We start from the raw sequence: 26,816 nt of genomic DNA, 5'->3' as shown, positions 1-26,816 counted from the left end.
ATTATCAAAGTTACTAGCAAGAAATCTACCGTGCTTTACTCTTACTTTAATTGAGTCTTTGCTTATCTTTATTTAACCAACAGCATTCATGGTGTTAATCGGACTTAACCACACCTCAAAGCGTTAATTTTGACACGAACTTAGCGTCTGTGAATATTTCACAGGCAGACAGATCTCGCCCCAGGGCCCTCAGCCAGCCAACGTTCAGCCCCCGGCAACTCGTCTGTCGCGGAGTTCCAGCGAAAGAGATTCCGGCCGCAGAAGTTTGGCTTCTGCTGCCGTGGGTCACTTGAGGATGGCTGAGCAAGAACTGAACGGTAAGTGTATTAATGTACATGAACTCATAACGAGTATGGCACTCATAAATGTGCTCGCTCGCAGAAGTCAGAATGAGCAAAAGAAAGCTTACTACTGTCCCATGAAAGTTACTACCGGTGAAGTGGTAGCCGGGCGCTAAAGGGCTAAGTTGCTAACTAAGTCACCTATGGATACACTGTGGAGCGCACGCATGCCCCAGGCGAAATGAATGCATATAAAGCGTATTCCAGAAGAAAGAATTACACAATTACATTGTGATAAAACTAATTTTTCTTCCGTAGAATATTCGTCATATAATAATTTTTGAAACTCCTGCTAACTTTATTGTAATGACAGCGCTTAATTTAAAAGGTTAATAATCTAAGCCACTGATTAATGATCGGCAAGTCTGAATGATGTGCGAATTGTTAAAAATATATTAATGGTTTAGTGCAAACTGGAATTTTAAGTGCAAAAAATTGGTTGTTGAATTCATTGATAATAAGAGACTTTTATACTGACATGCAGTCTCCCTTGAATGACGATTGAATGTAAAACCGAAAAAAAATTCAATGTACAAAATCTGTTGCATAGGTCACTTTTCACTAAACAGAATTTGGTCGTTCATGAATAGGAAAAACTAACGAAATCATCGAGGAGTTAACTGAAGCTGGGGGTGATAATGAATGCAATTATATTCCCCATCAGCTCCCATTGTACTTATTGTCAAAGCAGCTTTATTTTCATGTGAGACAGTAATTAATTATAAGGTCATTTAATTACTGTGTGAACAATAAGAAAGGTGACATATTTCGTAATGTCACACTAGGTTTAAACTTGAGCGAAAACAGCTATTTTATCTTTGATACAGTTTTTATTTTTATGATACCAACAATTTGCAATTTGGGAGAAAATTATAGAAAATATAATTGAAAAACTAATAACCCAGAATATTTATTCCTTAAATATTTTCGCAAAAATTATTTTTAACAGAAATCCTTGCTAAATTTAAATATAAATGTGCTTTATTATCTCAATTTTTTTGTATTTACAAATGGTAAATTTTCCCATCCGATTTATTGTGATGTAAATTTTGGATAAAATTTGAAGCACTCTATACATATTGAGTACTTTCATGCTTAATGAATTGGATCATGCAAAAATGATGCTCATGCAAAATACCTTAGTATTTACCGATATACAGTATTACTATGCCCCAGTTTCGGATTGTATCAGTGTGCCGATATAACAGTGTGGTCACTTGCATATCAGTGTCCGCATGTATAAATGTGTGCACCCGTGTATTAATACGTGAGTTCTTCACAGTCCAAGCGTCTCGGTGAGCAGCGATGTCACAGCGTCCTCGTATCCTCTGCTTGCATATCAGTGTCCGCATGTGTAAATGTGTGCACCCGTGTATTAATACGTGAGTTCTTCACAGTCCAAGCGTCACGGTGAGCAGCGATGTCACCGCGTCCTCGTATCCTCTGCTCCCACGGCCTCGGACGCGGTGCGTGCGCCGGCAGGCGGCTCCGCGCGCTGCCGCTGAATCGCACCTCAATTCCGCACGCACCTTTGCCGCAACCAGTAGCGTCGCTCGCACCATTTCCTTAATAAATATAAGGTTATTCCATATCTTTTTACTGTACGTTGTTCTACTGACTTGCGGAAATATTGCATTGAAAAACTAACAAGTGATCACAAAATTGGGAAGTGAAATTATCAATTAAATGATCGTCACGAGTATTTGGCAATGGGCAATTACATGAGGCTTTTCAGTTTTTCTTGCATGGCACTGGCGATTTTTGAACAGTGCGCTGCGGGCATCGGTGATGTGCACACGTCAGCTTCGTCAGTCGTGCGACTGGCGGAAGTGGAAGACGAGGTCGTTGCTGTCCTTCGTGAGCACCTGCAGCAGCAAGACCGCAGGCTCGACACTGTCAGGAGGTAACGTGCTTGAATTTTGCAGAAAGCGCCTATATATATGTCATTTTAGTATTTTTTTTACTGAAAGTTCACTTACTTTTCAATTCAATGTAGTTGTGAATTTGAGCCATGAAGATAATCCTGAGAAGCGGCGTGCCGGGACTTGAGTCTTTTTTGGCGTGCTGCATGGGACTTGAGTGCCTGTCAGCGTGCCGGGACTTGTGTCCTTGAATTGCCGGGCCGGGTATATGTCATTTTAGTATTTTTTTTACTGAAAGTTCACTTACTTTTCAATTCAATGTAGTTGTGAATTTGAGCCATGAAGATAATCCTGAGAAGCGTCGCATCTTTGAGTTATTTCACTTCCACATAATTTTTATTATGTATATTGTATTTTCCCGTGCTCAACGTGGCACTCCGACACGTTTGTTAGGAAATCAACATAAGAATTTTACGTTATTTTTCGTCTGCGAGATGAGCATTTCTTGAAGTAACTGCTACATGCGCAGTTCTTTAAGTGTGTTATGGCTAAGCTATATGTTGGTAGTTATTGATATTATTGTTATTAGTCGTAATTTACTGTTAATCAAGCAATGCTTCTCGTTATTTATTATTAGATTATATTGTTTTTTACAGTATAGGGTAAATTTGCATGTTTTTTAAAATTGTTTTATAGTATTTGGTATTGTGGGGTTTTTTAATTTGTTTAAGATCATTAAAACGGTTTTTTATTACTATCCTTACATCAAGGCACACATCAGCCTTCTTATTCACCTCAGATATGTTGATGGATGGAGTAAAGACAGCAGCAGTCAGCTGAGTAATCCTGTCGCGAGTTACCATCTGTTGCGACGCCTCACTCTCGACTACAGCGACGTGCTGGATGCTATCGACTCAGTCGACCAAATCAGAGGTATTTACTTTCATCTAGCATCTCGGTAATATAACTTATATTTTTTATAAATAAATTAAGTTGCAAGTAATATCTCGTTCAACGATAATTTGTTAACTTATCTACTTAGTCAACAGTAAATCCTAACGAATAATTCAGCAAATTACTAACGCAACATCTACCGGCCGTTGGTTTGGTCACGATGATGCAGATGTACGACGTCGCCTGGCGTCAGTGAAGGAGGGCTTGACGCTCCCCAAGGAAGACGACCTGAATGGGGCGGCGCTGGCACTAGTGCGTCTCCAGGACACCTATGACCTGCCCTTCGAGGAACTCCTCCAGGGGAGGATCTTGGATGCTCCTCAAGCCTCTCATCTAACTGGTAAAATCCTGATCCATTTTCCTGGGTTATAATGTAAGGTTTTATTTATATCAACTGTGAACACATTTATGCGCCTCAGTTATATCCATGATAAACTTTCTGTTATGTTTTATCTAAACTTTTGAGGTCAACAAGGAACAAATCACTTTAAATTAATTCTTTCTGATGAAACCGATGCTCACATTAAAAATACGACGCATAACTTGTACTGCCCAAAAAGCCTTGCATTCAATTATTAATGGTGCCGGAAAAATTCATAGCATTCAAATATTCGAGATTCACTGATAATTTGACACCAAATTGACAGCTGAGGATTGCTTGCGCTTCGGGCAGCAAAGTTTCGTCAACTTGGAATTCGACCTGAGCGAGCGCTGGACGCAGCGCGGCCTGACTCTGCTGCGTGAGAAGCGCGTGCTCTCTGCCGCGGAGAACCGCAAGCTCCACGAGACTGTCCAGGCTATGAACAAGCGCAGAAAAATGGTCTGTCTTAATTAAGTGCTTCATTTTCTTAAACGGGATAAAATTTATTATTTTTATTTTGTAAACAGTTAAAACAAATGAAGGGCAAGAAGAGATTTGCTCTGACAACGGTGGTGATCGGTTGGTAATGGAAAGCNCGCGGTATTTAAAGCAGAAGCATTATTTAGAATAAAGAAGTACTGCATGTTCATTTAACTGAATTCAAATAAAAAGAGTATCAAGAATTTCATGATTTTCCAGACAGTAAAATGAGAAAAACAATAATATTATTTCCTTTCTTGATTCTTCCTTGCTTCATTTGTAGCGCGGGATTACTTGTTTTACACCCCAAAACTTGGCTAATTTGTTCTAATACTGTTCCAAAATTTCTTAAACTTAATTCGCTTCATAAACTCGTTTAATGCCGTGAAAAACTAATATGATATTTCAACAGATCAAGCAGTAATTTCCTGGAGCAAGAAACACCCTACATTTCATAAACAATCGGCAAATTAGCCGTCGAGTGAGCAGATGACGTTGTATATGAAACTACCAATATTTTCAATTTCAGAGGCAGATGGTAGAAACACTGGCCAAGGAAGCTTCGGAGCAGGTGCTTGATGAATTCTCCGGGATGGGCATTCCAGGGAGTTTCCAGAAGACGATTTATTCGATGCGCGACGGCAGCGAACATGTCGACCAGCTCACAGACAACTACCACCGCCTCTGTCGGGGAGAGATGCTCCAGGTGAACAATTAGTGAACAATTCTAATATCCGTTGCACATCCAATTAAAATATTTCAGGTAATATGGGTGCAGAAAATCAGGAAATTTTGGAAGCTTAGTATTTTTACTGCATGATTCGATATCAATAATTGTGATATTGAAGTTTAGCTTGTCCCTAAATTCAATTCGAGTACTGAGCTGGATGCACCGCAGGCACAAGGCTCAACGCAGCGAGCTATTGCTTTTGTTAACGTAATTTCCAATGTATTAATATCTTCAAATTGATAAATGTATCCCAAGTAAAAATAACGTAGAATGAGGTTAATATAACTAATAAATTAATAAGGATTTAAATTCTTGTACCTACAAGATTTCACCGATATTCGAGGTTCTCATTGGTAAAAAGTTAGTCCGCAATTCTCAATTCACGGACCAATTTAAATTAACTTTGACTTAACTGAATAACGTCGGCAGTCGTCAGAGGTGCTGTCCTCCCAGCACTGCGGCTACGTCCACGAGGCCGTGCCCTACGGTGCCTTGCTGCGCTTCAAAGCGGAACTCGTGTGGCCGGACCCGGCCATCCTCCTCTTCAGGGACGTCGTCAGCGACGCAGAAATCGCTGAAATTAAACGCTTAGCGGAGCCTGAACTCCAGACCACAGAAGTCCATTCTTTCGTTACACACAAGAAAATGAAGTCTCTCGCTAGGATCGGAAAAACGTGAGTCAGTTAGGAAACAACTTCAAGTATAGGAATTTTCTTCGAGTGCACCCTACAGAAACTATAAATATGCTGCACAGGCCACGCATGAAGGAATGTGTATCTTGATGTTAATCTATTATGAAAATAATAGCAAGAAATGATAAAGTTTATCAGAATATTCTTGGGGCATATATCTGATCTGGAATTTTGTTCAATTTGAATTTTGCAATATTTGTACCGGCAGCGCGTGGGTGAGCTCTGGACGCAGCAGGACAGTGGACGCCGTGGTGCGCCGTGTCGCGAGCATGACGGGCTTGTCCACGACCAAGGCCGAGGACTTGCACGTCCTCAACTACGGCGTGGGAGGCCACTACGACGTCCACGTCGACTTTTTCGACCTCAATAACGTGAGGGGAACACTAGAACTTGCGATAACATTTTGGATGTCATTCAGCTGTGAGATCTCGTTGTACTGCTGTAACTTTACGAAGTTTTGACAAGTCGATAAATGATTATTGAATTGACTAACACCAATCAAAATACCAATTTTTCGTTGTGCCTGTCAACAAAAAAGGTATTTCAAACCGTCTAATGAAATAATGACTGATTAAATGCGTGTATTGTGCCGTCCGATCATCCGACGTGTGCCGTCCGACCATCCGACGTGTGCCGTCCGACCATCCGACGTGTGCCGTCCGACTATCCGACGTGCGCCGTCCGACCATCCGACGTGTGCCGTCCGACCATCCGAAGTCTTCTAGTAGCGTGGGACCCGCCCTGGGACTGGCGTGCGCCCTTGATAGTGAAGGTGAGCCATATGAGTTGTCACAGTTCTGGGCTCATGATCGGGGCGTACGTGCTGCTGTCCTGAGTAATCCTAAAAGAACCTTACATCCGCTATAACTGATAACTATAACTGATAACTATAACTGATAACTATAACTGATAACTATAACTTATAACTATAACGATAACTGATAACTATAACGATAACTGTATCTAACTTATAACTGAAATTAAATTCCTCTTGTGCACCCACAGCTTCACGATCGTCAGTGGCTGGGAGCGTACGTTGTGAGAAGTTCCTACCAACCGGAGCCTGAGCTATAGGTTTCGCCTACTTTGTGCCAGTTACCTATTTCAATAAATATATTGAACTTGTGACATAGTCATCATATATATTTTGTTTCCATTCCTTCGTGGCTGGAGAAGTGGCTAGTAGCGCTGATGCAGCCATGGTGAGAGCATCTGTGCCGCTCCTGTGAAGTATCTTGGGTCACGTGAATCATGGCTTGTTTGAACGATAATGTTTCTAAGAGGAATCCAACAAAGTGTATTCCAGACGATATTAAATTATTCTTTGAAATATTCCAAAAATATGAATTAAAGTATGATGTTTTCCATGATGGTTACTCCAACAAAATGAAGAGAGAAACGAGTATTTTTAAACGGAAAGAAGACCTTATTAGTTGTTCCCGACGCTGTATATTTAAGGGCTAGAATATAGAGTATAAAAAGACGTACAAACTCGAGTTGTTGAAGGTGATCACACTATCCATCTTCACAGACCTCATTCGACGGCTTCTAACGACGCACTGGCGGGCGCGAACGAGAAGTTAGCGTCACCTTTTACTCTCCACGTGTACAGGCTTACTTGCCGGATAGTCACCAAGCGACCGTCACTAGCCAGATTTACTAGCCGTCAGCACTATCCCCATGTACAAGCACCTTTATTCTTCTACGCCGGATATACTACACAGTCTATCCTAGTCTCATCGCCATTGGAGTAAAATTTATTCAGATGAGTAATTTACCACGGTCACGAACCCAGAACCGAAGACGTTGGTACCAAACACATTTTGGACCACTTGAAAGCTGAAGGCGAATAAGACGCTGAGAATTTGCGAAAATACGATAGTGCAACCCCAAGTTGCGTCCAAGGCTCCAGTGGCTGAAGCCTGAAGGCGTCACTTGCGTAGCAATAACTGCAACCGTAACATCTGCCCAATGAAATTGCGGAATTCATCCCACCGCGGCAGTTCATGAATCATTCGTTCGCCACTTCAGCAACTTCAGCTTTGAACTATTACCCCTCCTTGTGTCCAAATGACAAGATTAGTGCTAGGTAAGGGTTACTAACCGGTAGACTAATCAGATGCACTATTTAATGATCATAAGACACAATTATTTTGCCTAATAGCCTTATTTATTACAGATTGGCTTGCCAGACGGGGGAGCCTTTTGAGCCGTGAGGTGTATGGAGGACGACTCCACTTCCTCAAGAAGCAGACAAAACAACAACAACAACTATTACCCCCACTGTTTCTGCAGGTGTATACATCCCCCTGCTTTCAGCTGCAACTGGTTGGCTGTTGTCACCAAGCCATTCAGTGATGGGCGCAGAATTGTTTGCCATATACAAGGCACTGCAGATGACACTCAGACCTCAGTCTAGTTGAGCTACAAAACCGACAGGTAGTGATCTTCACTGACTCAAAGTCATCCCTGCGGCTGCACCTGATCCTTAATACCCGCCGCCGCCATCCTACCTATGCTGCAATAGTATATATTATTCACGCCCTTCTTCTTCAGAGGGGGCTAAACTCGGTTGCTTTCTGCTGGGTGAAGGGTCATAGTGGAGTTTTTGGAAATGAGGTGGCTGATCGGATTGCTAGGTAGCCTGGCGCACAGCAGTGACAGGCATAGTGACAAACCAGAGATTTTTTAAAATCAGTTCATTTCTAATTTCCTTATTTATTCAAGACTTAAACCAATTTCTTATGTAAGATAATGCTGGTATCCATGATACTTTACTGGTCTACTTATAGGACTCAAAAATGAACTCAAGGGAGAGTCTAAAAAACTCTCTGCCTTGCCACTATGGTGACAGGTCCTCTTGTTCAATACTTTCTTTTGATGAGTCATATGGGCAGCTAGCTCAGGCCTTTAACAGCCACTGGCGTGCATACTGGCAGACATAGTGGCAAACCAGAGACTTTTTAGAATCAGTTAATTTTTAATTTCCTCATTTACCTACTCAATATTTAAACCAATTTCTTATGTATGATAATGCAAATGCTGGTATCCATGATACTGGTCTACTTATAATGCTCAAAATTGAACTTGAGGGAAAGTCTAAAAAACTCTCTGCTTTGCCACTATGCTGGCAGACTCAGGTTGCTGCTACTGGTTGTGGGCTGTGGCCAATTCAGATACAACCTTGATGGATGCATCACTTATATAGATTATAGCTCTCTGAGACTCTGACTAGATCTCTGCAGTGTGCGGTGGCCCGCCTTCGTCTGGGCCATGCAGGCGTGGGTGCCCACCGTGCCCGGTTTGGAATGGCAGCTATGGGGGTCTGTCCAGAATGTCGAGTAGATGACACCATAGCTCACTTCTAGTATGGAATATATCTACTTGGCGAGCCGCGACTGAATTTTTCGAGCCGTGGTTTTATGGATTTGCCAGCCGTGATTCCATTTCTACGAGCCGTGATTCTATTTCTCAGCAATATTTGCTGGAAAGTGGAGCTGCCTCTCTGATGTAGCTCCAAACTGGGGGTGCTTTCTCCTTCAAATCAAAGAACTTAAAAAAATGTGTATATATAAATTTTTTTCTTGTTTTTCTTTCTTTTCTTCTTCTTCTTTCTTGTTCTGTTTTGTTTAATTTTTTGGCATACTTGTGCAATTTAGCATGCTGTTAGGGTGCTTTATTACAGCATAAAGCTTGACGCACTGTGCATGTTATTATAAGGCATGCTGCATATATCACTTGCATATTGAAAACCTTGCTACATGACCAATTCAATTGTCTGGATGTTGGGTGCATGCTGCATATAAGGTACTTGGGCCATTGAGCCCCTTTGCACGGTGCATAGTCTTTCATCAAAAGAGTGACAGAGACCAGGCTGGGCAGTGCACAAGCACTGGAAGCCTCCAAAACCAACTATAAAAAAAAATATATTACCCCCACGGCCCCACGTGACACGTCTTATATATATAATTATATATGATTATTATTATACTATATATATTATCAGACATCAGTTATTACTCCATTATATTCCACCTTCACCTTGTGACCGTTGTGCACTGGAAAGTATTTTTTCATTTCTAGAAATAGTCCCTCTGCACTCTGCAGGCTCTGCTACGTGAACTATAGCCTAAGCCCAACTCCCAAGGGCTAAGGCTAAAGACTGCTGACTCTGTGAGCCGGACTGAGCGGCCTGAGCCCATCATCATCATAACATAACCATATACCGGCATTGGGCAGTGTGCCTGTGATAAAGCAGAGAACTTTTCAGACTCTTTCTCAAGTTCATTTATGAGTCCTATAATTAAATAAACTAGGTAAAGATGATCATTTGCCAGTAAAGGATTTTGGATACCAGCATTATCTGATTATTATACATTAGAATTTAGAAATTGTTCACATTATTGAGTAGATGATGAAATTAAAAATGAATTGATTCTAAAAACCTCTCGTTTGCCACTAATCACCTATCACCCTATCCATTGGATTGGGACTTGGCAGTAAGATCACTAAGATGTAGGTAAGCACTATTCACTAAGCATGTTAAATAATGTTATAATGTAACACTCTTACAAGTTACCAATGTTACAATATTTATAGCAACTGAGAAAATGGTAGAAAGTTTTATTAAAATAAATTATTCTTAGCAATCTTAGGATGGTTGATTGAATTTACTTTTAAGATTAATAATTATAAGTATTTTTGTTCTGTTCAAGTGTTTCAAGTAATTGTAAAAAGAAAAATTATGCATTAAATGATTAAGGTAGGGTAAACGCGGTATATTCCGTCATCGTGGGTAATTCCGTCACCTCTCTAGTTTTTCCTTTATATTAAGCTTTGTTTTAGTTCCATGCGTTTGTTGATGGTTGAAATGGTGACGTCATACATTTGCGTGTCGAAATACTGCAAAAACACTAGGTCTTGGCCATCTAGTGGGAAAATATTAAGATCCAAAGAGAGACAATGCATGCCACGTGGTGAGATCGAAAAATGTGTCAAATTTGACAGTTGACATGGCTCTACCAAATAGTGAATAACTGTTTTTATAGGAAGAATATTATGGTTTGAGACTTTTAAATACGTCTGTGAATATATTAGGAATCCTTTAAGTATACTTTAAATATGGCAACATTTTGTGACGTTTCATCGTTGCTGACGCGTAGTGAAGTGTTTTGAGAGTCATGTGAAGGCAACAGAACTTATGTAATGCATAAGGTTTTTTTTTATAGTTTTTCATTTCTCGATGCGTCCTTAAAGTGTCGGAATATACCGCGTTTACCCTAATAATCAAAACTCAAAATAGCATTATTTTGGCTGTGCACTGTGTGGTGACTGAATGGGCAGGGATGCAGGATTGTAATATACCTATCTACCTTTTGAGCTGTAACCAGAGCTTTCCCACACCCACAGGCCACAGCCACAACTCACAAGAATCCTGCTAGTAGTAGTAGATGAATTGCCTCCTATCTTATTGTTAACAAAAATGTTTTATTTGGCTACAAGATTCTAAACTTTATTGAAAATTTGTCTCTTTGGAACCTTGACCTTGAGATTCCAGTAATTCAACTAAAAAATTCCAATCCTGTAGACCTGGCCTGTAATCTTGTCATGTAGCCACTAGCCAGTAGGTAACAATTTACTGGCTTTTGACTTTCTATGTTACCTTATGTCTCTTTTTATCACAAGGAGCAGAATTCTGTTCAACATTGAACATTCTATATTAAATAGAATGAAAATTTTTACCAAATCACAATTTAATTTGCTTTTCAGAGTTTAAATATCCCATACTATTGAGTTGACCTAGATCTTGCTTATTATTGATAAGCCACAATGTCTCAGTTGATATCAGAATTAGGCTCAAATGATGATACTGATATCAACACAGAAGAACTGCCTCTACAATATTCAAAATCTGTTATTGCTGCCATACAAGAGGTAATAATAATTATATTAATTATTGATATCTGTAAATTTTTAGTAGAATGTAAGCAGCATTTTTAATGAAATGTGTGATGAAGTTGAATGCTTGTGATATTAATCAACTGTATAGTTAGCACCCAGCAGTCTTGTTAATGAGAATATTATGAGATGGATCTCATTGTGCTTTCCTGTTAACTGAATTGAAGTTGATGCTTTGTAGCATATGTATTCTTGTATAAAATTTCATACTATCCCTTTTCCAAACTCTGTACGGTACCTACCTAGATATCATATGTACGGTACCGTACTATATAAGATTTAAGGCATTTTGTGGATAATTATACTATCACTTTACTTTAGTTATTCCTTCATCCCTGCTACAGACATGTGTAATACCTATAATAGAAAATTACCCCTTTTTTTTTTGTAGGTACATACTCCTTCCACATTAGATTTCATTTTATAAAAAAAATTCTCTACTCCTCTATTGATCAAACTTTTCTGTATTTTCATGTGTACTCCTCAGAACAAATATCATTCATCTTATGTCATTTATTTTTGAAATTATTCACATTACAGAATAAATCAGGCAAAAAATCTTTCAAACAACACAGCCCAAAACTCAAACACACCTAAAATGTTAACAGCGCAGCCCAAGATTACTAATTTGTGTTCTGAATGTGTCCACTGAAAGAAACATATCAATCTTCTTGATTAAAATATAAATTATTGCTTTTAAAGTTTACAAATTTTGTATGCAACTCTTCTGAAGTTCTTCATTGGATCATAATTATTTGTAGTAAAAATATTTTCTAAACAAATTAATCATTGATTATATTAACAACTAAAGAGAAATTATTTATTTTGTTGTTTATTGTGGTTAATTTTTTCAGATAGTACCTGGAGAAGATCCTTTTGACTCCCCTGACTTCAATGCAGTGGACTACATCAATGAGAGGTTTCCTGCCGAGCAGTCCCTGCATCTGCTGGATGAGGTCCTCGAGGAGATGAGGGTGAAGCTCTCCTTGGTTGAGAATGAAACCCAGCAGCTGGTCAGGCAGCTGGCTATCAACTCACAAGTAAGGAGCCTCAAACTGAAGCCTTAAATGTAATCCCCTTTACTTTAGTCTGAGACATAAGCGCTGTATTTAATTAATTCTTGAACTTGAGTCCTTCACTTGGGCCTTGAACTTGAGCCCTATGCTTAGACCTTAACCTTGAGCTCTTCATTTAGGCCTCAAACTTCAACTTTACACTTATATTGTAAGCTTAGGCCTTGAACTTATGCCTTTTACTTAATTTTCAAACTTGAGACTCACACTAAAACCTTCAGCTAGGAACTATAGCTTGAACTAGGAGGTAGACCATAATCAATTTGAGCACTAGATGATATGAGTTTAGCCAAGTTTAGACTCCAGACAACCTCAATCATATAAATCCTCTTAACATTTGTGTAGGTCTGTCAATCATTTTATTCTGTAATTTACAAACAGAATTATTAAGATGTTTTTAATATTACACTTAAGATTTGTTTCAGATTGGGCAAGATTCACTACAGAGTGCAGAAGAGTCCATTCGGCAACTTTCAGCCAGGTTTCAAGAAATTAAGGTGTGTAACTATCTATGAAAAATAATTACTTCCACACCGAGTCCAGTTGGCACCTTAAATAAAATCTTTTTAAATAGCTTTCAAAGCAATTGATGTTAAAAACTGCAGCCTTTTTTTTTCTCAGAAATGCATTTGAAATGGCGATGGCAGTCAATTATTTATGTATTACACTGTTATTGAATCATTTATGGAAGCAACCTGATGTTATTGAAACATTTCACAATAAATTCTACCATTACTTTTTTTAGCACAATCAGCTAATTCCAGTTGAGTAACCTGTATATAATTGCAAATTAGTATTGAGTGTATAGGGTGTGTCTTGCATGTCTCAGGTGACCTCTGGATAGTTGCAAATTAGTATTGAGTTTATAGGGGGTAACTTGCCTGTCTCAGGTGACCTCTGGATAGATGCAAATTACTATAGAGTGGATAGGCTGTGACTTACGTGTCTCTGGTGACAACTTACAAGTTAGCATTGCTTGTACAAAAGTGACTTCCTTGTTTCAGGTGACATCTGGAGAGTCTGAACAGCGAGTGCGAGCCATAACCCGCGACATCCGCCAGCTGGATACTGGCAAGCGAAACCTCACGACCTCTATCAATACTCTCAACCACCTGCAGATGCTTACCGAGGGCGTCGACAAAATAAGGTTTTTGATTTAAAATTTTGTGTTTATAACCAAGGTTAAAGTTGCACTAATTTGGATAATACAACTTTTGTATTTTGTGCTAATAAATAAAAAAGATATCATTGTTAGTTGTAACTTTTTATGATTTTATCCTCTTCATGAATACATTGGGCCTTGCATTTAACCAATAATGAAACAAACCCCTTGTGTTCACACAGATATTTTAGGAACAAAAATTGAAAAGTAAATTGTGATTTATATGCTTTTTATTGTAATTTGTGCCAAGTATTGCTTCTGAGCAAAAAATGCCACATAAGTAACAATAGGAAGTAATCATTGACACGCATAAAAATGGCCCAATTTACAGTTAACGTGTAATGATCAGCACTGTTCTCCTCAGGAGCATGATGGCAGCACGGCAGTATGGTGAGCTGGCACCGCTGCTGCAGGGCGTGCTGAACGTGATGCAGCATCTGTCACGCTACACCCACATCCCGCAGGTCAAACAGCTCTCTGATCAGGTGAGAATTTAATTATATATGTTCCTTTTAAGATTGTTATTTTAATAATAATATTGTTATTTTAATAATAATATTATTATTTTAATAATAATATTAGTAATAATATTATATTTCTATGTCAAAACTTCAATGCTGTTTCGTCATTAGCGCTGCAGCTCTCAGATTGGATGAGACTATCTCTTACTTTGCTGAATTATTCACGTTTCTTTTCATATTATTAAAATATTTTCTGGTCGGAATTCAGCGCTGTTATGTCGTCAGCTGCTGCAGCTCTCAGATCAGGTGACCTTTTCCTGTACGTTGCTGAATTATCCAACTAGTTTCATTTCATACTTAAATTTTTTGGCAAAAATTCATTGCTGTTTTGTCATTAACTGCTGCATGTCTCAGATCAGTCAAGCCTTTCTTGTTCATTGCTGAATAATCCAACATTTCATTTCATATTATACATGAATTTTATGACAAAAATTAATTGCCGCTTTTTCACCAGGTGCTGCAGAATCAGAAGGAACTGGAGCAGCAAATCCTGGCAGACTTCAGATCATCGACAGCATCCCTAGCAACGCCGTCCTACCAGCTGGCAGAGGCTTGCCTCGTTGCCAATGTCCTTGACAAGAATGTCCGGTGAGCTGACTTGTCAGTGCGTGAATGGGTCACCGGTCCAAATAGCGACCCACTTTCTCACTCTCAGCATGAACAGCGGAGCTTGATGGACTGCACTTTTGATGAATTCAGTCCTTTTTTGATCAATTGATCCCTCCCTTGTATTGGGCTGAGTCCCTCTCTGCTGATGGACTGAGTCCCTCTCTGCTGATGCACTGAGTCCCTCTCTGCTGATGGACTGAGTCCCTCTCTGCTGATGGACTGAGTCCCTCTTCTGCTGATGGACTGAGTCCCTCTCTGCTGAATTTTTTGATGAATTGATCCCTATTTTCTGATGGAATGGGTCTCTTATTTTTTTAATGAATATATTTCCTGCCTCTTGATTGCCTGAGGTTTTAATGAAGTCCACCCTCCAGACGGAACATAATGGAGCTGTTAATGGAGCACTAGTCTAATGAACTCCACCCTCCAGACGGAGCATCATGGAGCTGGTGGTGTAGCACTAGTCTAATGAACTCCACCCTCCAGACGGAGCATCATGGAGCTGGTGGTGGAGCACCAGCTGGCTGAGTACCGGGCGGTGTTCGCGGGCTCAGAGCGTGACGGGTGGCTCACCTGTGTCGACCTCAGACGGAAGTGGTTCCTTAGAGCCGCCGTCGAGTTCGATAGAACACTCGCCCAGATGTTCCCTCCCGGCTGGAAGGTGAGCTGTTCCTCGCCCAGATGTTCCCTCCCGGCTGGAAGGTGAGCTGTTCCTCGCCCAGATGTTCCCTCCAGGCTGGAAGGTGAGCTGTTCCTCGCCCAGATGTTCCCTCGGTAGTATATATGTCAGTGTATTATGTGTGTCTCTTACGTTACTTACTTCACTTTTAGTTTATAAATAAAGGTTACATTGAAGACCAGTTAACAGATTCTCTGGTCTTCAATGAAACCTGCTTAAGAGAACAAATTCTGCAACCTATACTAAATAAAGGTTATTGTATACGTGTGTGTGTGCAGGTACCTGCTCGCCTGGCGTACAGCTTCTGTCGCCTGACACACGAGCAGCTGACGCAGGCGATGGCGCTGCGCACCGCAGACATCGACTCCACCGCCATCCTGCAGGCCCACAGGTCAGCAGGGAGTCCTACGTACAAACAGTTCAATATACAGAAACAGATGTATTTTGCCACAATTGTAAGGAATGTACAGAAAAAGCAGTATAATTCATTTCGTAATCTGTAACCTCATTTAATTGCCAGAATGGAATACTTCATACCAAGATTCATGTACAGGAACAGTAATTACACGCGATCATTAATGCAAAAATTTGCCTGATAGCTTCATGAGCTATTGTGGACTATAAGCAGGGATTCAAATACAGGAAGAGAGCCTCTTAGCTATGGTGGAATCCTATGTTTAAACTGAAGTTCATGTACAAAAATATTGGCATGCAAGTTCATCTGTACGTATTGCTCCTAAGTTCCACGAACTTCTTCAAGCTCTGCTCGAACAACACACAATATAGGTAGGTACTCAATTGAATGATAGTATGAGCGTGTCGATTAGAGATTACGTCTTGCTTGTATTACCTACTCCTTGATTATAGATTATGTCTTGCTTGTATTACTTCGTTTTCTGAAGAGGAGAAATGACTGTGTGACTATGCAGATAGTGAATATGAAAAAGCCAGACTTGTACGTATTTGTGCCAAATGAATGTTTGTGATGATCAAAGGTTTTTTGTTTGTTCTTGTTGTCAAGTTATTGGCCGAAGTGGAGAACCTGTGAAACTGTGTTGTTGTCGGGAATGAAAAGAAAGCACTATTTGTTATGTTATTTTGCTATGCCATGCAATTGTTCATGATTTTTATGTTATCTAATCCGTAGAGGTATGTTACTGTCAGGTTGTTGTCGGACATGGAGAGTCTGATCATACAGAAGTACGGCACCAGCTTCACTTATGAAGATTTACTCGACAACAGCAACGAAAAATTACCAAAGCCTTCTGATGTTTCGCCAAGAAGTCCTGTTAGCGCCACCTCTTCTGCTGGTCGCTTCACGCCTCGCTCCGAAGACGTGGTGCGTTACTAGTATTTACTAATTTAACTAGTTTGTTACTATTTTTCACTAATTTTACTTGCTTGTCACTATTTTTCACTAATTTTACTTGCTTGTTACTATTTTTCCCTAACTTACTCATTTGTTACCATTTTTTACTAATTTTATTTTATTGTTACTATTTTTTATTAATTGTCTGCTAATTTTACTCGTTTGTTACTATAGTTACAGGGTAACTGAAATAAATTGTTTACAGGATTTCATGAGTGCTATGAGTTTTGTTCCTGTATACTGTGTAGCCATCAGTAGTCACGAGTGGAATTCTTGAGGCTGAAATTACTGAATATGTGAACCAGTGCACATGGCGGACGTATTTGTATGCGTTCTGTTTGTTTTCGTTATTTATAATAAACATTTCGGTTTTACTGACTGATTAATAGCTATCAATTCAAATCAATGCTATTTGTACACATCATTCTAAGGCGTTTGGGTTTTTCTTACCAAGCAATTGTTGTTCACAACTTCACACATATTGTGTGTACAATATTGTTGTTGTTCAGACTTATTACCTTAGTGTTTCTGTTGTTTAAATAGTATTTTTCTGTTCAAATAAACCATTTGACCTACTCTCTCTGAATATATTAATGTTATTTGCAGAGCTCAGTTGCGGCCAGCAACAGCAATGCCGGGGAAGACAGCCAGCCTCCCCCTGCTGCTGCGCCGAGCCCTTACGACGGAGCTATAACAAGCTGCTTCCTGCCTTACCTTCATATTCACCTTAATACTTTAGACAAGTAATAACACTTTATTGTCTCATGAACGATCATCACAATACTTTTGACAAGTAATGTTCTTATTGTCTCATGAACGATCATCACAATACTTTAGACAAGTAATGTTCTTATTGGCTTATGAACGATCATCACAATACTTTAGACAAGTAATAACACTTTATTGTCTCATGAACGATCATCACAATACTTTAGACAAGTAATAACACTTTATTGTCTCATGAANTTATTGGCTTATGAACGATCATCACCTTAATACTTTAGACAAGTAATGTTCTTATTGGCTTATGAACGATCATCACCTTAATACTTTAGACAAGTAATGTTCTTATTGGTTCATGAACGATCATCACCTTAATACTTTAGACAAGTAATGTATTGGCTCACTCTATTGGCTCTTGAACGATCATATAATTACCGTAATGAACAAATAGCATTCTTGGGATGATATCGTCGTAGTAACAATCTTATTTGGTTATTATTACTCTAGTAATTGTTTAAATCATAAATTAACTGAGAATTTAATAAACAAAACATTTCAAGAAATTTCATCACATTTTCGATTCAATTATTTGCATTTAAAGCACGGTGAATTTTTCATCGCTAGCTATTTCATTTCGCTAGATTCAGCCATGATGTAGTATTCATACTTACGGTATTCATACTAAGTGATCATTTACACATATTAATCACAGTCATTTGCATGATTATTCACTAAGCTTGACAGATGCACCCAATAATTCTATACCTATTGCTCATGTTAATTTGCTTTCACATTTTGTCTCTTTGTTTGATAATTATCTTATTTTGTCTCTTATCCGTAATATTTGATTTATTCACCTACATGAGATAACTGTTCAAGTAAAAAACAATACGTCTAGAAGAAATTAGCTAGCAACAAATAGCTTAAGATAACATATGTTACAGACGCCTGGGCGAACAAATCGAGCGCTTCATGAGTGCGGTGAAGAGCTACAGCTTCGACCGCGTGGAAGAAGAGGAGAGCAATGTGATGCCGTGCTGTGGTGAGCTCTTCACGCTGTATAAGGTGAGGGACGGTGTGATGCCGTGCTGTGGTGAGCTCTTCACGCTGTATAAGGTGAGGAGGGGCGGTGTGATGCCGTGCTGTGGTGAACTCTTCACGCTGTATAAGGTGAGGAGAGGCGGTGTGATGCCGTGCTGTGGTGAACTCTTCACGCTGTATAAGATGGCGTAAATTTTTTTATATCTTGCTATTTTAAACGCAAAGCGAGACCCCATATCTCATCGAAAATGCTCTTTGCTTCATTGAAAAGCTTATCTTTGGAATTATTTAATGAAGTGCAATGTTACCAACTAACGATAGAATAGAATAGAAGTGTCGGCATTGAAGAAATAGGCCCATGGCCTGTTGCCGATTCTTGTACTTTTCGTGACTTGATTCACAAGGGATCCGGCCTTTGGAACCCGATCTTTCCATAACTGACGATTGATTGAGATAGCTGCTGTACTTATTGCCTGCTCCGTAATTTGCTAGACATTTTAAGACTGAACATATGCTCCTGCATAGCTTCGTCATAAGTGCTTACTTCATTTCCCTTGTTCTGAACTGCCATTGTCTCGTAGAACATGCTGATAGAAAACCTTTACTTTTGGTACTTTTTGATTCTAGGTTAACATATGTTTTATTTAAACTATTTTAATATTATCAAGTACCTAATAGCTATTTCGTGCTCTGAAATAATTTTATCTTGCAGAACATGCTGGTAAAAAACCTTTACTTTTGGATTCTAGGTTAACTTGCGTTTTAAGTCAACTATTTTAATATGATCACGTACTCAATCATGAACGATCATCGTTTCGTGTTCAGATATAATTTTGTCTTGCAGAACATGCTGGTGGAATACCTCCGCGTGTCCCAGCAGGGCTATGGCCTGCCGAATCTCATAGCGATTTTCCAGCGACGCCTGCGGGAGTTTGCCACGAGGGTCCTGAGGGAAGCTTTGCCTCAGGCATCACAGCAGGGCTTTGGCACTCTCCCTAAGGACATGAAAGACATTAGTGCCATCATTTCTCAGGTACGTGGCACTCTCCGTGAAGACGGGAAAGATATCAGTGCCATCATTTCTCAGGTACGTGGCACTCTCCGTGAAGACGGGAAAGACATCAGTGCTATCATTTCTGAGGTACGTGGCACTCTTTGTAAAGACGGAAAAGATATCAGTGCCATCATTTCTCAGGTACGTGGCACTCTTCGTAAAGACGGGAAAGACATCAGTGCCATCATTTCTGAGGTACGTGGCACTCTTCGTAAAGACGGGAAAGATATCAGTGCCATCATTTCTCAGGTACGTGGCACTCTTCGTAAAGACGGAAAGATATCAGTGCCATCATTTCTCTCATCAATACCCAGATGTCTCGTCAATATGGGACATTTTTACCATGATTTCTCAGGTATCTGGCACTATTCCTAAAGACATGATATAGCAGTTTGATCGTTTCTCGACTATGTTAGTCGGTCATTCAGAACATCAACCATTGCTCACCAGCAGCTAATGTCTCATTAACCATTAGTGAGCTTCAGGAGAAAATCGTGGTCAAGCATATCAAGGCTACGTATTTAAGATTTTGTAAACTACAAAAAACACTTCAAACGTTTTTTTTAAACAATGCGTTTGAGGTAGGTAGTACATGAATTTCTGCTGACATTTTTTTTTATATCTGATAACAGATGGAATTTTTCATATGCATTACTTAGTTATTCGGTCCAGTTTCTGTCTCTGTTGGTGCGCAAAGGCGGAACTTAGTGTATACATCATGACGTTTAGCATAACTTGGGTGAAATTTTATGCGTTAAACCTCATTGGCAAGTGTGGAATAATGCGTGTGTATCACGCCTTTTAACTTAATACGGGTGCATAATGCAAATATATCACGCCTTTTAACTTAATAAGGGTGCAATTTTGCATATACATTACATCACACACTTTAACTTAATACGAGTGCAATTTTGCATATACATCACACCTTTTACTAAACGGGTGCAATTATGCCAATTCATAACACAATTTGTTTGTTGCAGGTCCAGTCTCTACTGGTGCGAGAAGGTGGAGAGAGTCTGCGTCTGAGCTCGGAGGAAGAGGTGCGCAAAGTTTGTTCAGTGTTGGTGTCGGCCGAATACTGCGCCCACATGACCAACAAACTGCAGGCCAAACTGCTGGAGAAGTGGCAGTTGGCCCCTAAATCCATACCAGGTGTGTAGAGTCATGTTTAAAATGGCCAACAAACTGCAGGCCAAACTGTTGAAGTGGCAGTTGGCTCCAAAATCCATACCAGGTGTGTAGAGTCATGTTTAAAACGGCCAACAAACTGCAGGCCAAACTGTTGGAGAAGTGGCAGTTGGCCCCAAAATCCACACCAGGTGTGTAGAGTCTTGTTTATAATGGCCAACAAACTGCAGGCCAAACTGTTGAAGTGGCAGTTGGCTCCAAAATCCATACCAGGTGTGTAGAGTCTTGTTTATAATGGCCAACAAACTGCAGGCCAAACTGTTGGAAAAATGGTATATGGCCCGAAGTCCATACCAGGGGCTTTAAGTCACTTGGCTGTCACTTGGCCTCATGATAAACTTCAGCATTATATGAATTTTGGCCTTTTTAGCGCATTTTCTCATTTATGGAAAAAATGCACTGTTGTGCTCGCCAGGTCCGTCCGTCCGTCTGTCCGTGACCTCAAATTTTCGTCGACGAGAAAATGCGCTCTCTGTCACTCACTGCAGTGAGTACTGAGTTATATTTTTTTGTGTATGATTTATGCAATATCTGTAATCTCGGTCTTATTCGCAGATCCAGATGCACCTCGGAAAGTTCTCGCTGCCTCCGCATCAAGTGCCATCAGTTCAGCTCCTTCAAACATTTCTTTGGCTGCAGAAGAGGAACTTTTTCATGCGGTGCTATCTCAGGTAACAATACCCTGGCCTCAACTCAATGTATTTCGATAACAAGTTTAATTCTAGAAGCACAAAGAATTATTGAAATGTCACTGTCTTCTTAGCAAATGGTCAGCAAGGCGATATAATTCATTTGAGGGGAAATTTTGATTAAAGTCACGGCTTTTCGCGAGGCAGTTATATACATATTACAGAGCTCTTTTGTGTCCTTGTCCTCATAGATCGCATCTTATGTAGCCTTTTGTCTGCCACTTATCGCTTATTAAGACTACATACCTGGTAACTGGTAACAGTTTCAATTCGAATGGTAATTCCCATTATAACCTGGGCATTTCAGTGTAACATTTGCATTTCAGTGTAACTTTGGTGTTTCAGTTTAACATCGGCATTTCAGTGTCACATTTGCATTTCAGTGTAACTTTGGCATCTCAGTGTTACATTTGCATTTCGGTGTCACATTGGCATTTCGGTGTCACATTGGCATCTGAGTGTCACATTGGCATCTCAGTGTCACATTGTTGTTTCAGTTTATCACCGGGATTTCATATTATCATTGTTGTTGCAGTGCATCCTGCTGCTGGTGGGCCACGTAGAGTCGCTCTGCGATGGATATCTGGCGAGCATCCCGAAGCTGAACTGGCTGCTGGAGCAGACAGGCGACCAGAGCTCGTACGTGTCTCAGCTCTCAGCTCACCTCAGCACCACCGTGCCTCTAGTGCGCTACCATCTCCACACCTCACGTAAACACTTCACCAGGTGTGTACCGTGTCTGTAAACACTTCACCAGGTGTGTACCGTGGCTGTAAACACTTCACCAGGTGTGTACCGTGTCTGTATACACTTCAGCAGGTGTGTACCGTGGCTGTGAACACTTCACCAGGTGTGTGCATTATATTTTTTATATAATAAATAAGTAGATAAAGTGTTTCTCAAATCCAGATACAATGATGATCAATGCAGTAATGCTACAATTTAATGCCGTGATGCTGCCTCTGATTACTATACTTACGTATATAAAATTTTATTATTGAAGACATGATCACGAATTTATTAATGAAACAAGAACCAGATTTTTTCAGTGTTGATAATCACCTCAAATCTTAACTACGGATATTTATTCAAAATGAGATCAAATCTTGTTGAAATATATTGGAATTACTAGTTCCAGCAACTGCCTGTATTTTTGTCGCTCCTGTGGTTATTCATCTTTTCGTGCGTTTCAATGTATGTTTTTTTTAATGAATATTATGTTTTTATTATTAAAATATATTGTATTTTATAATTTAAATATATTGTGTTTTATTTCTTTTAGATTTTGTGACAAGCTGGCTGCAGGGATATGCATAAAGTTCACTCAACAGGTCAGTTTTCCGCCTTACTAGTTACTATACTACTTTTTTCGCACCTTTTAATTGCAATTAGAATTAATTTCTTCTGCATTAAGATGAAAAGGTCTTTCATTTCAAGTGAATAATTGCTGAAGTTGAGTAATGTGATGAAATTTAGAATCAATTCCTACTTTCACTATTGGCATGTCGAATTTTGCCATAATCATATTTATATTTTCCTGAATTTATTTTCTGTTGAAAATTAGATAGGTGATAACATTCATATTTTCGTGAATTTATTCGTCACTGATGCTTCAATGGCGCAAGATTATTATCAACTCATAGTTAAAGCGCAAAGTTAAAAGTAGCGTATAAATACTTACTAGTGCAATTTATACTCCCAGTAATTAAGAAAGCGGAGATTTAAAAATAACTGCATGATTAAAAGTAATTTTTGAAGCAAAGAGCAAAGTTTAACTTCCGAAATGCATCTTGAGTTGGAATCCTTTAGTACTCTATTTGCTTTTTTATTAATAGAGGATTCCCTCTAATAATATTTGCTGTACAATATTAAATGTTCATAATTAATCTATAATATTGGCTGGTGCAGGTGTATCGCTGTCGGCCCATCAACAGCATCGGGTGCGAGCAGCTGCTGCTGGACTGTCACGCTCTCAAGGCGGTGCTGCTGCACATGCCTGTCATGGCCTCCAAGGTGTGTCATGGCCTCAAAGGTGTGTCATGGCCTCAAAGGTGTGTCATGGCCTCAAAGGTGTGTCATGGCCTCAAAGGTGTGTCGTGTTAACACTTGTGTCTATTCTATACATTAGACACGTTTATCTTAAGACTGGACACGTTTATNCGTTTATATTGAGACTGTCACGCTCTCAAGGCGGTGCTGCTGCACATGCCTGTCATGGCCTCAAAGGTGTGTATGTAATATTGAGACTTAGTGTTCTATGTATTGCACACGTTTATATTAGGTATTATAAATATAATATATTATAAACTCCGTATAAAATTAGGCGTATTATAAATATATTATATTATGAACGCCGTATGTAGTAAGGCGTATTATAAATATATTTTGTTATAAAAGCCGTGTATAATAAGGCATATTATAAATATATTATATTATAAACGTCGTATATGATAAGGCGTTCACAATGCTATTTATGTGGTAACAACAGGTATTGTTACCCTAATTACAGGGTAAAAAGAGTTAATATCTCAAGGCCGTAGGATTACTGTTAATGCAGTGTTTGATATCTCTAAGTTTCATAAGAGATTGATGTTTTTGGCTTTTTGCAATCTCGTGTGCTAAAATGCCGACCGAATAGCAGTTGATTTTGCCAGTTTATGACGTCACAGGAATGCATGTACTAGAGTTTAATCAAAGTAAAATCAATGCTGGAGAATATAATTGTCTCGATTATTGTTATTGTTATGGTAGCTCAGTGGTAGCGGCATCGAGATGAGAAGAGCTAGCCGTGGGTTCGAGCCTCGGGAAGCTTATTTTATTTCTCAGTGTCGCTGGTGGGCGGCGCTTGGTAGCCGTCAAAAGTGGTGCTTGCAGCATGACTTAGTGTTAGTGTCCTTAAACGACCTCTGGGATCCTTTGGGGGGCCTTTGGGGAGAGGTGCCTTTGTATCAAACAATTAATCCGTAGAAAGGAACTCTGGGAACTCATTCATCTGTCCCTAAACGAACTCTGGGATCCTTTGGGGGGCCTTTGGGGAGAGGTGCCTTTGTATCAAACAATAAATCCGTAGAAAAGAACTCTGGAAACTCTTTCATCTGTCAATAAAGGAACTCTGAGTGCTTGTTGCTTGTCAGATCCGCAGGTCTTGTTTGGCTGGGGAGTTTCCTAAACGTGTGTTTGTCGCGCAGGTGATCCGAGATCCTCCCGTATCCTACACGAGGATGGTTACCAAGAGCCTCGCGCGCCCTGAACTCGTTCTTCAGGTTAGTTTTTTGAGTGTAATCTTCAGTCTATGGATACGTTACTCGTCGTTTTTAAAGCGCTATCATTTATTAATTGAAGTACGAGAATGCTGTAATTTTTTAAATTATTTACCTCTTGACTTCCTGACTTAATATTGATAACCAACTTGCGCAATGCATGCCTAGATTCAGACAGTTTTTCACACAACTTTTTTTACTGATGGAGACATTGCATTGTTTTTCTGCCCAAATTGCTATAATATTTATTTATTTATATATATATATAATATTTATTTGTTATTACCTCTGGGTTTTTTATACTTGTTATTTTTAAAGTATGCTTCTTTCTAGGCTCATATAATATTTTGTAGTTGTACTTATCTAATTAGGTTTCTATCTAGATAATTATTATTATTATTACATTGGATATATATTTTTAAGTGAATTTCTGCCCAGGTTGTGATGGGAGAGTACAGCTCGCCGATGCAGCTGGTGGAAAAGAGCATCCGCCTCATGCCTGATCTCTCACTCGCCGACTTCCAAAAGGTGATTTACATGGAAAATTTTCAAGTAAATATAAGGATTGTCATTAGAACACACCGCATTTTTGGGGCACACAATGATTCGTTTTCTTCTATCATCCCATACAGTATATTTTTCAAGAATTTGTACAGTTATATTTATTCAATACTAATTTAAATGTAAGCTCAGTCGAGATAACACAGGCGTTTACGTGCAGGTTGGTAATCCTTAGATTATGAATACTTTTTCACAATCTCATTCACAATCACTTTTTCACAGTCCCATTCTGCAGCTTTGGGAGAGAAAGTCCGAGGAGAATACATGATAAGTATAAGTCAATATTATCTATTGAAGAGGTTCTATCATTATATTGGAATAGGTTTGCATTTGTTTTGGTAAAGACTTGTAGGACATCAAAGATAGCGGGATATATTATTAAGTAAATACCTTTATTAAGTAAATACCTGCAGGTGCTGGAGCTGAGAGGCATCAAAGATAGCGGAATATCAGGTTTATTAAGTAAATACCTACAGGTGCTGGAGCTGAGAGGCATCAAAGATAGCGGAATATCAGGTTTATTAAGTAAATACCTGCAGGTGCTGGAGCTGAGAGGCATCAAAGATAAAGCACCGCTGCTAGAGAGCTACAGACAACGCACCTCGGTTGAGTCCGACGCTTCTGCAACAACCATCAATTCAACCACCACAACAACCAACACAACCAACACCGCTACCGTCGCTTCTCCTGAACACGAACTTAGCAGGATAGCCAAGCTTGAAAAAATGCTTAAAGCTCGAAGGCTCATTTAAATAATCATCATTTGTGTTTGTTGAACGAAAATTTGGTTGAAAACATATTTCTTTGTGTTGAACAAATATTTGTTTACGGATGTTATTTTTTAAATAATATTTTTGGTTGTACGGATATCTTTTTGAGTTCGATAAATTATCTGGTAGAAATAATATTTGAATTTGAAGATAATTTGAAATTTTAGTGTAAGGTTATTTATTATTTTTTTTTTTTTGTCGCACAAATGATAGGTGGTACGGAAACTTGGTTGTGCAAATACTTTACTTTTTTTGTAAATTTGGTTGTATTGATACTTGGTTCTATGGATATTTTGTTGTTCAATATTTGGTTGCATGGATGAAAGTTTGCATTGATTTCTGTTGTAATGTTATTTAGTTGCGCATATGTTTCGTTATGCTTTATTTGGTTTTGAATTCATCTTGAATTCGTTGCCAGAGAGGTACGGTCGAGCGGGCATTCCAGTTATACTTATACAAGTTCAAGTCAAACATAACTTCTCAAGAGTTAATATAACATTTAATACGTTTTATTAAATCCTTTTTTATACCGGATAGATGATTTTTTTTTGGCGAGCAGCAGGTTCAATGCTGCTGGTGAACGTCCAATGTGATTGCCTGCTAACAACATGAAATATAGAAATATAGAAAAGAATTGTGTTTGTAAAGCTCGTAATCTAATGAAATTTATACTATTGTGAAAAATAATTATCCGTTCAAAAATTGCTTATCAACAAGCGCCTACTAACGTGTGCTC

The 26,816-nt window shown here is 39.2% G+C and overlaps 2 protein-coding genes across 3 annotated transcripts; both read left to right on the top strand.

Annotated features, from left to right (window-relative positions):
- The first annotated feature begins 2,030 nt into the window (after positions 1–2,030).
- On the top strand, positions 2,031–5,844 carry LOC108666845 (prolyl 4-hydroxylase subunit alpha-1-like). The gene is made up of 8 exons (XM_018153779.2): positions 2,031–2,244; positions 3,003–3,136; positions 3,327–3,497; positions 3,805–3,977; positions 4,528–4,704; positions 5,158–5,402; positions 5,629–5,791; positions 5,839–5,844. The coding sequence occupies exons 1-8, from the start codon at positions 2,051–2,053 to the stop codon at positions 5,842–5,844; spliced, it is 1,263 nt and encodes a 420-aa protein (XP_018009268.2). The 5' UTR covers positions 2,031–2,050.
- Positions 5,845–11,188: 5,344 nt separating this feature from the next.
- On the top strand, positions 11,189–26,578 carry LOC108666848 (vacuolar protein sorting-associated protein 53 homolog). Of its 2 annotated transcripts, none has more exons than XM_018153784.2 (20): positions 11,189–11,354; positions 12,233–12,418; positions 12,877–12,948; positions 13,456–13,598; positions 13,978–14,098; positions 14,589–14,722; positions 15,230–15,404; positions 15,701–15,813; positions 16,587–16,758; positions 17,398–17,534; positions 18,459–18,579; positions 19,400–19,588; positions 20,593–20,764; positions 21,356–21,471; positions 22,025–22,215; positions 22,772–22,820; positions 23,398–23,502; positions 24,678–24,752; positions 25,188–25,277; positions 25,850–26,578. In XM_018153784.2, exons 1-20 carry the CDS (start codon positions 11,250–11,252, stop codon positions 26,060–26,062), a joined length of 2,679 nt encoding a protein of 892 aa, XP_018009273.1. In that variant the 5' UTR covers positions 11,189–11,249; the 3' UTR covers positions 26,063–26,578. The 2 variants fall into 2 exon arrangements, with proteins under 2 accessions (XP_018009273.1, XP_018009272.1); XM_018153783.2 differs by having other exon boundaries at positions 16,587–16,761.
- Positions 26,579–26,816: the final 238 nt, after the last annotated feature.

The sequence above is a fragment of the Hyalella azteca genome, unplaced genomic scaffold (assembly GCF_000764305.2).
Source record: "Hyalella azteca isolate HAZT.00-mixed unplaced genomic scaffold, Hazt_2.0.2 contig2564, whole genome shotgun sequence".
In the NCBI taxonomy this organism is placed as follows: Eukaryota; Metazoa; Arthropoda; class Malacostraca; order Amphipoda; family Hyalellidae; genus Hyalella; species Hyalella azteca.
This window is presented reverse-complemented; position numbering and strand designations above follow the sequence as displayed.

Coding starts and splice junctions, on each gene's coding strand:
- LOC108666845 (XM_018153779.2), top strand. CDS start 2,051: ATGGGCAATTACATGAGGCTTTTCAGTTTTTCTTGCATGGCACTGGCG. Junction 2,245..3,002: donor AGGCTCGACACTGTCAGGAG/GTAACGTGCTTG, acceptor TATTCACCTCAG/ATATGTTGATGGATGGAGTA. Junction 5,403..5,628: donor CTCGCTAGGATCGGAAAAAC/GTGAGTCAGTTA, acceptor TTGTACCGGCAG/CGCGTGGGTGAGCTCTGGAC.
- LOC108666848 (XM_018153783.2), top strand. CDS start 11,250: ATGTCTCAGTTGATATCAGAATTAGGCTCAAATGATGATACTGATATC. Junction 20,765..21,355: donor GGCCCCTAAATCCATACCAG/GTGTGTAGAGTC, acceptor TCTTATTCGCAG/ATCCAGATGCACCTCGGAAA. Junction 24,753..25,187: donor GCCCTGAACTCGTTCTTCAG/GTTAGTTTTTTG, acceptor ATTTCTGCCCAG/GTTGTGATGGGAGAGTACAG.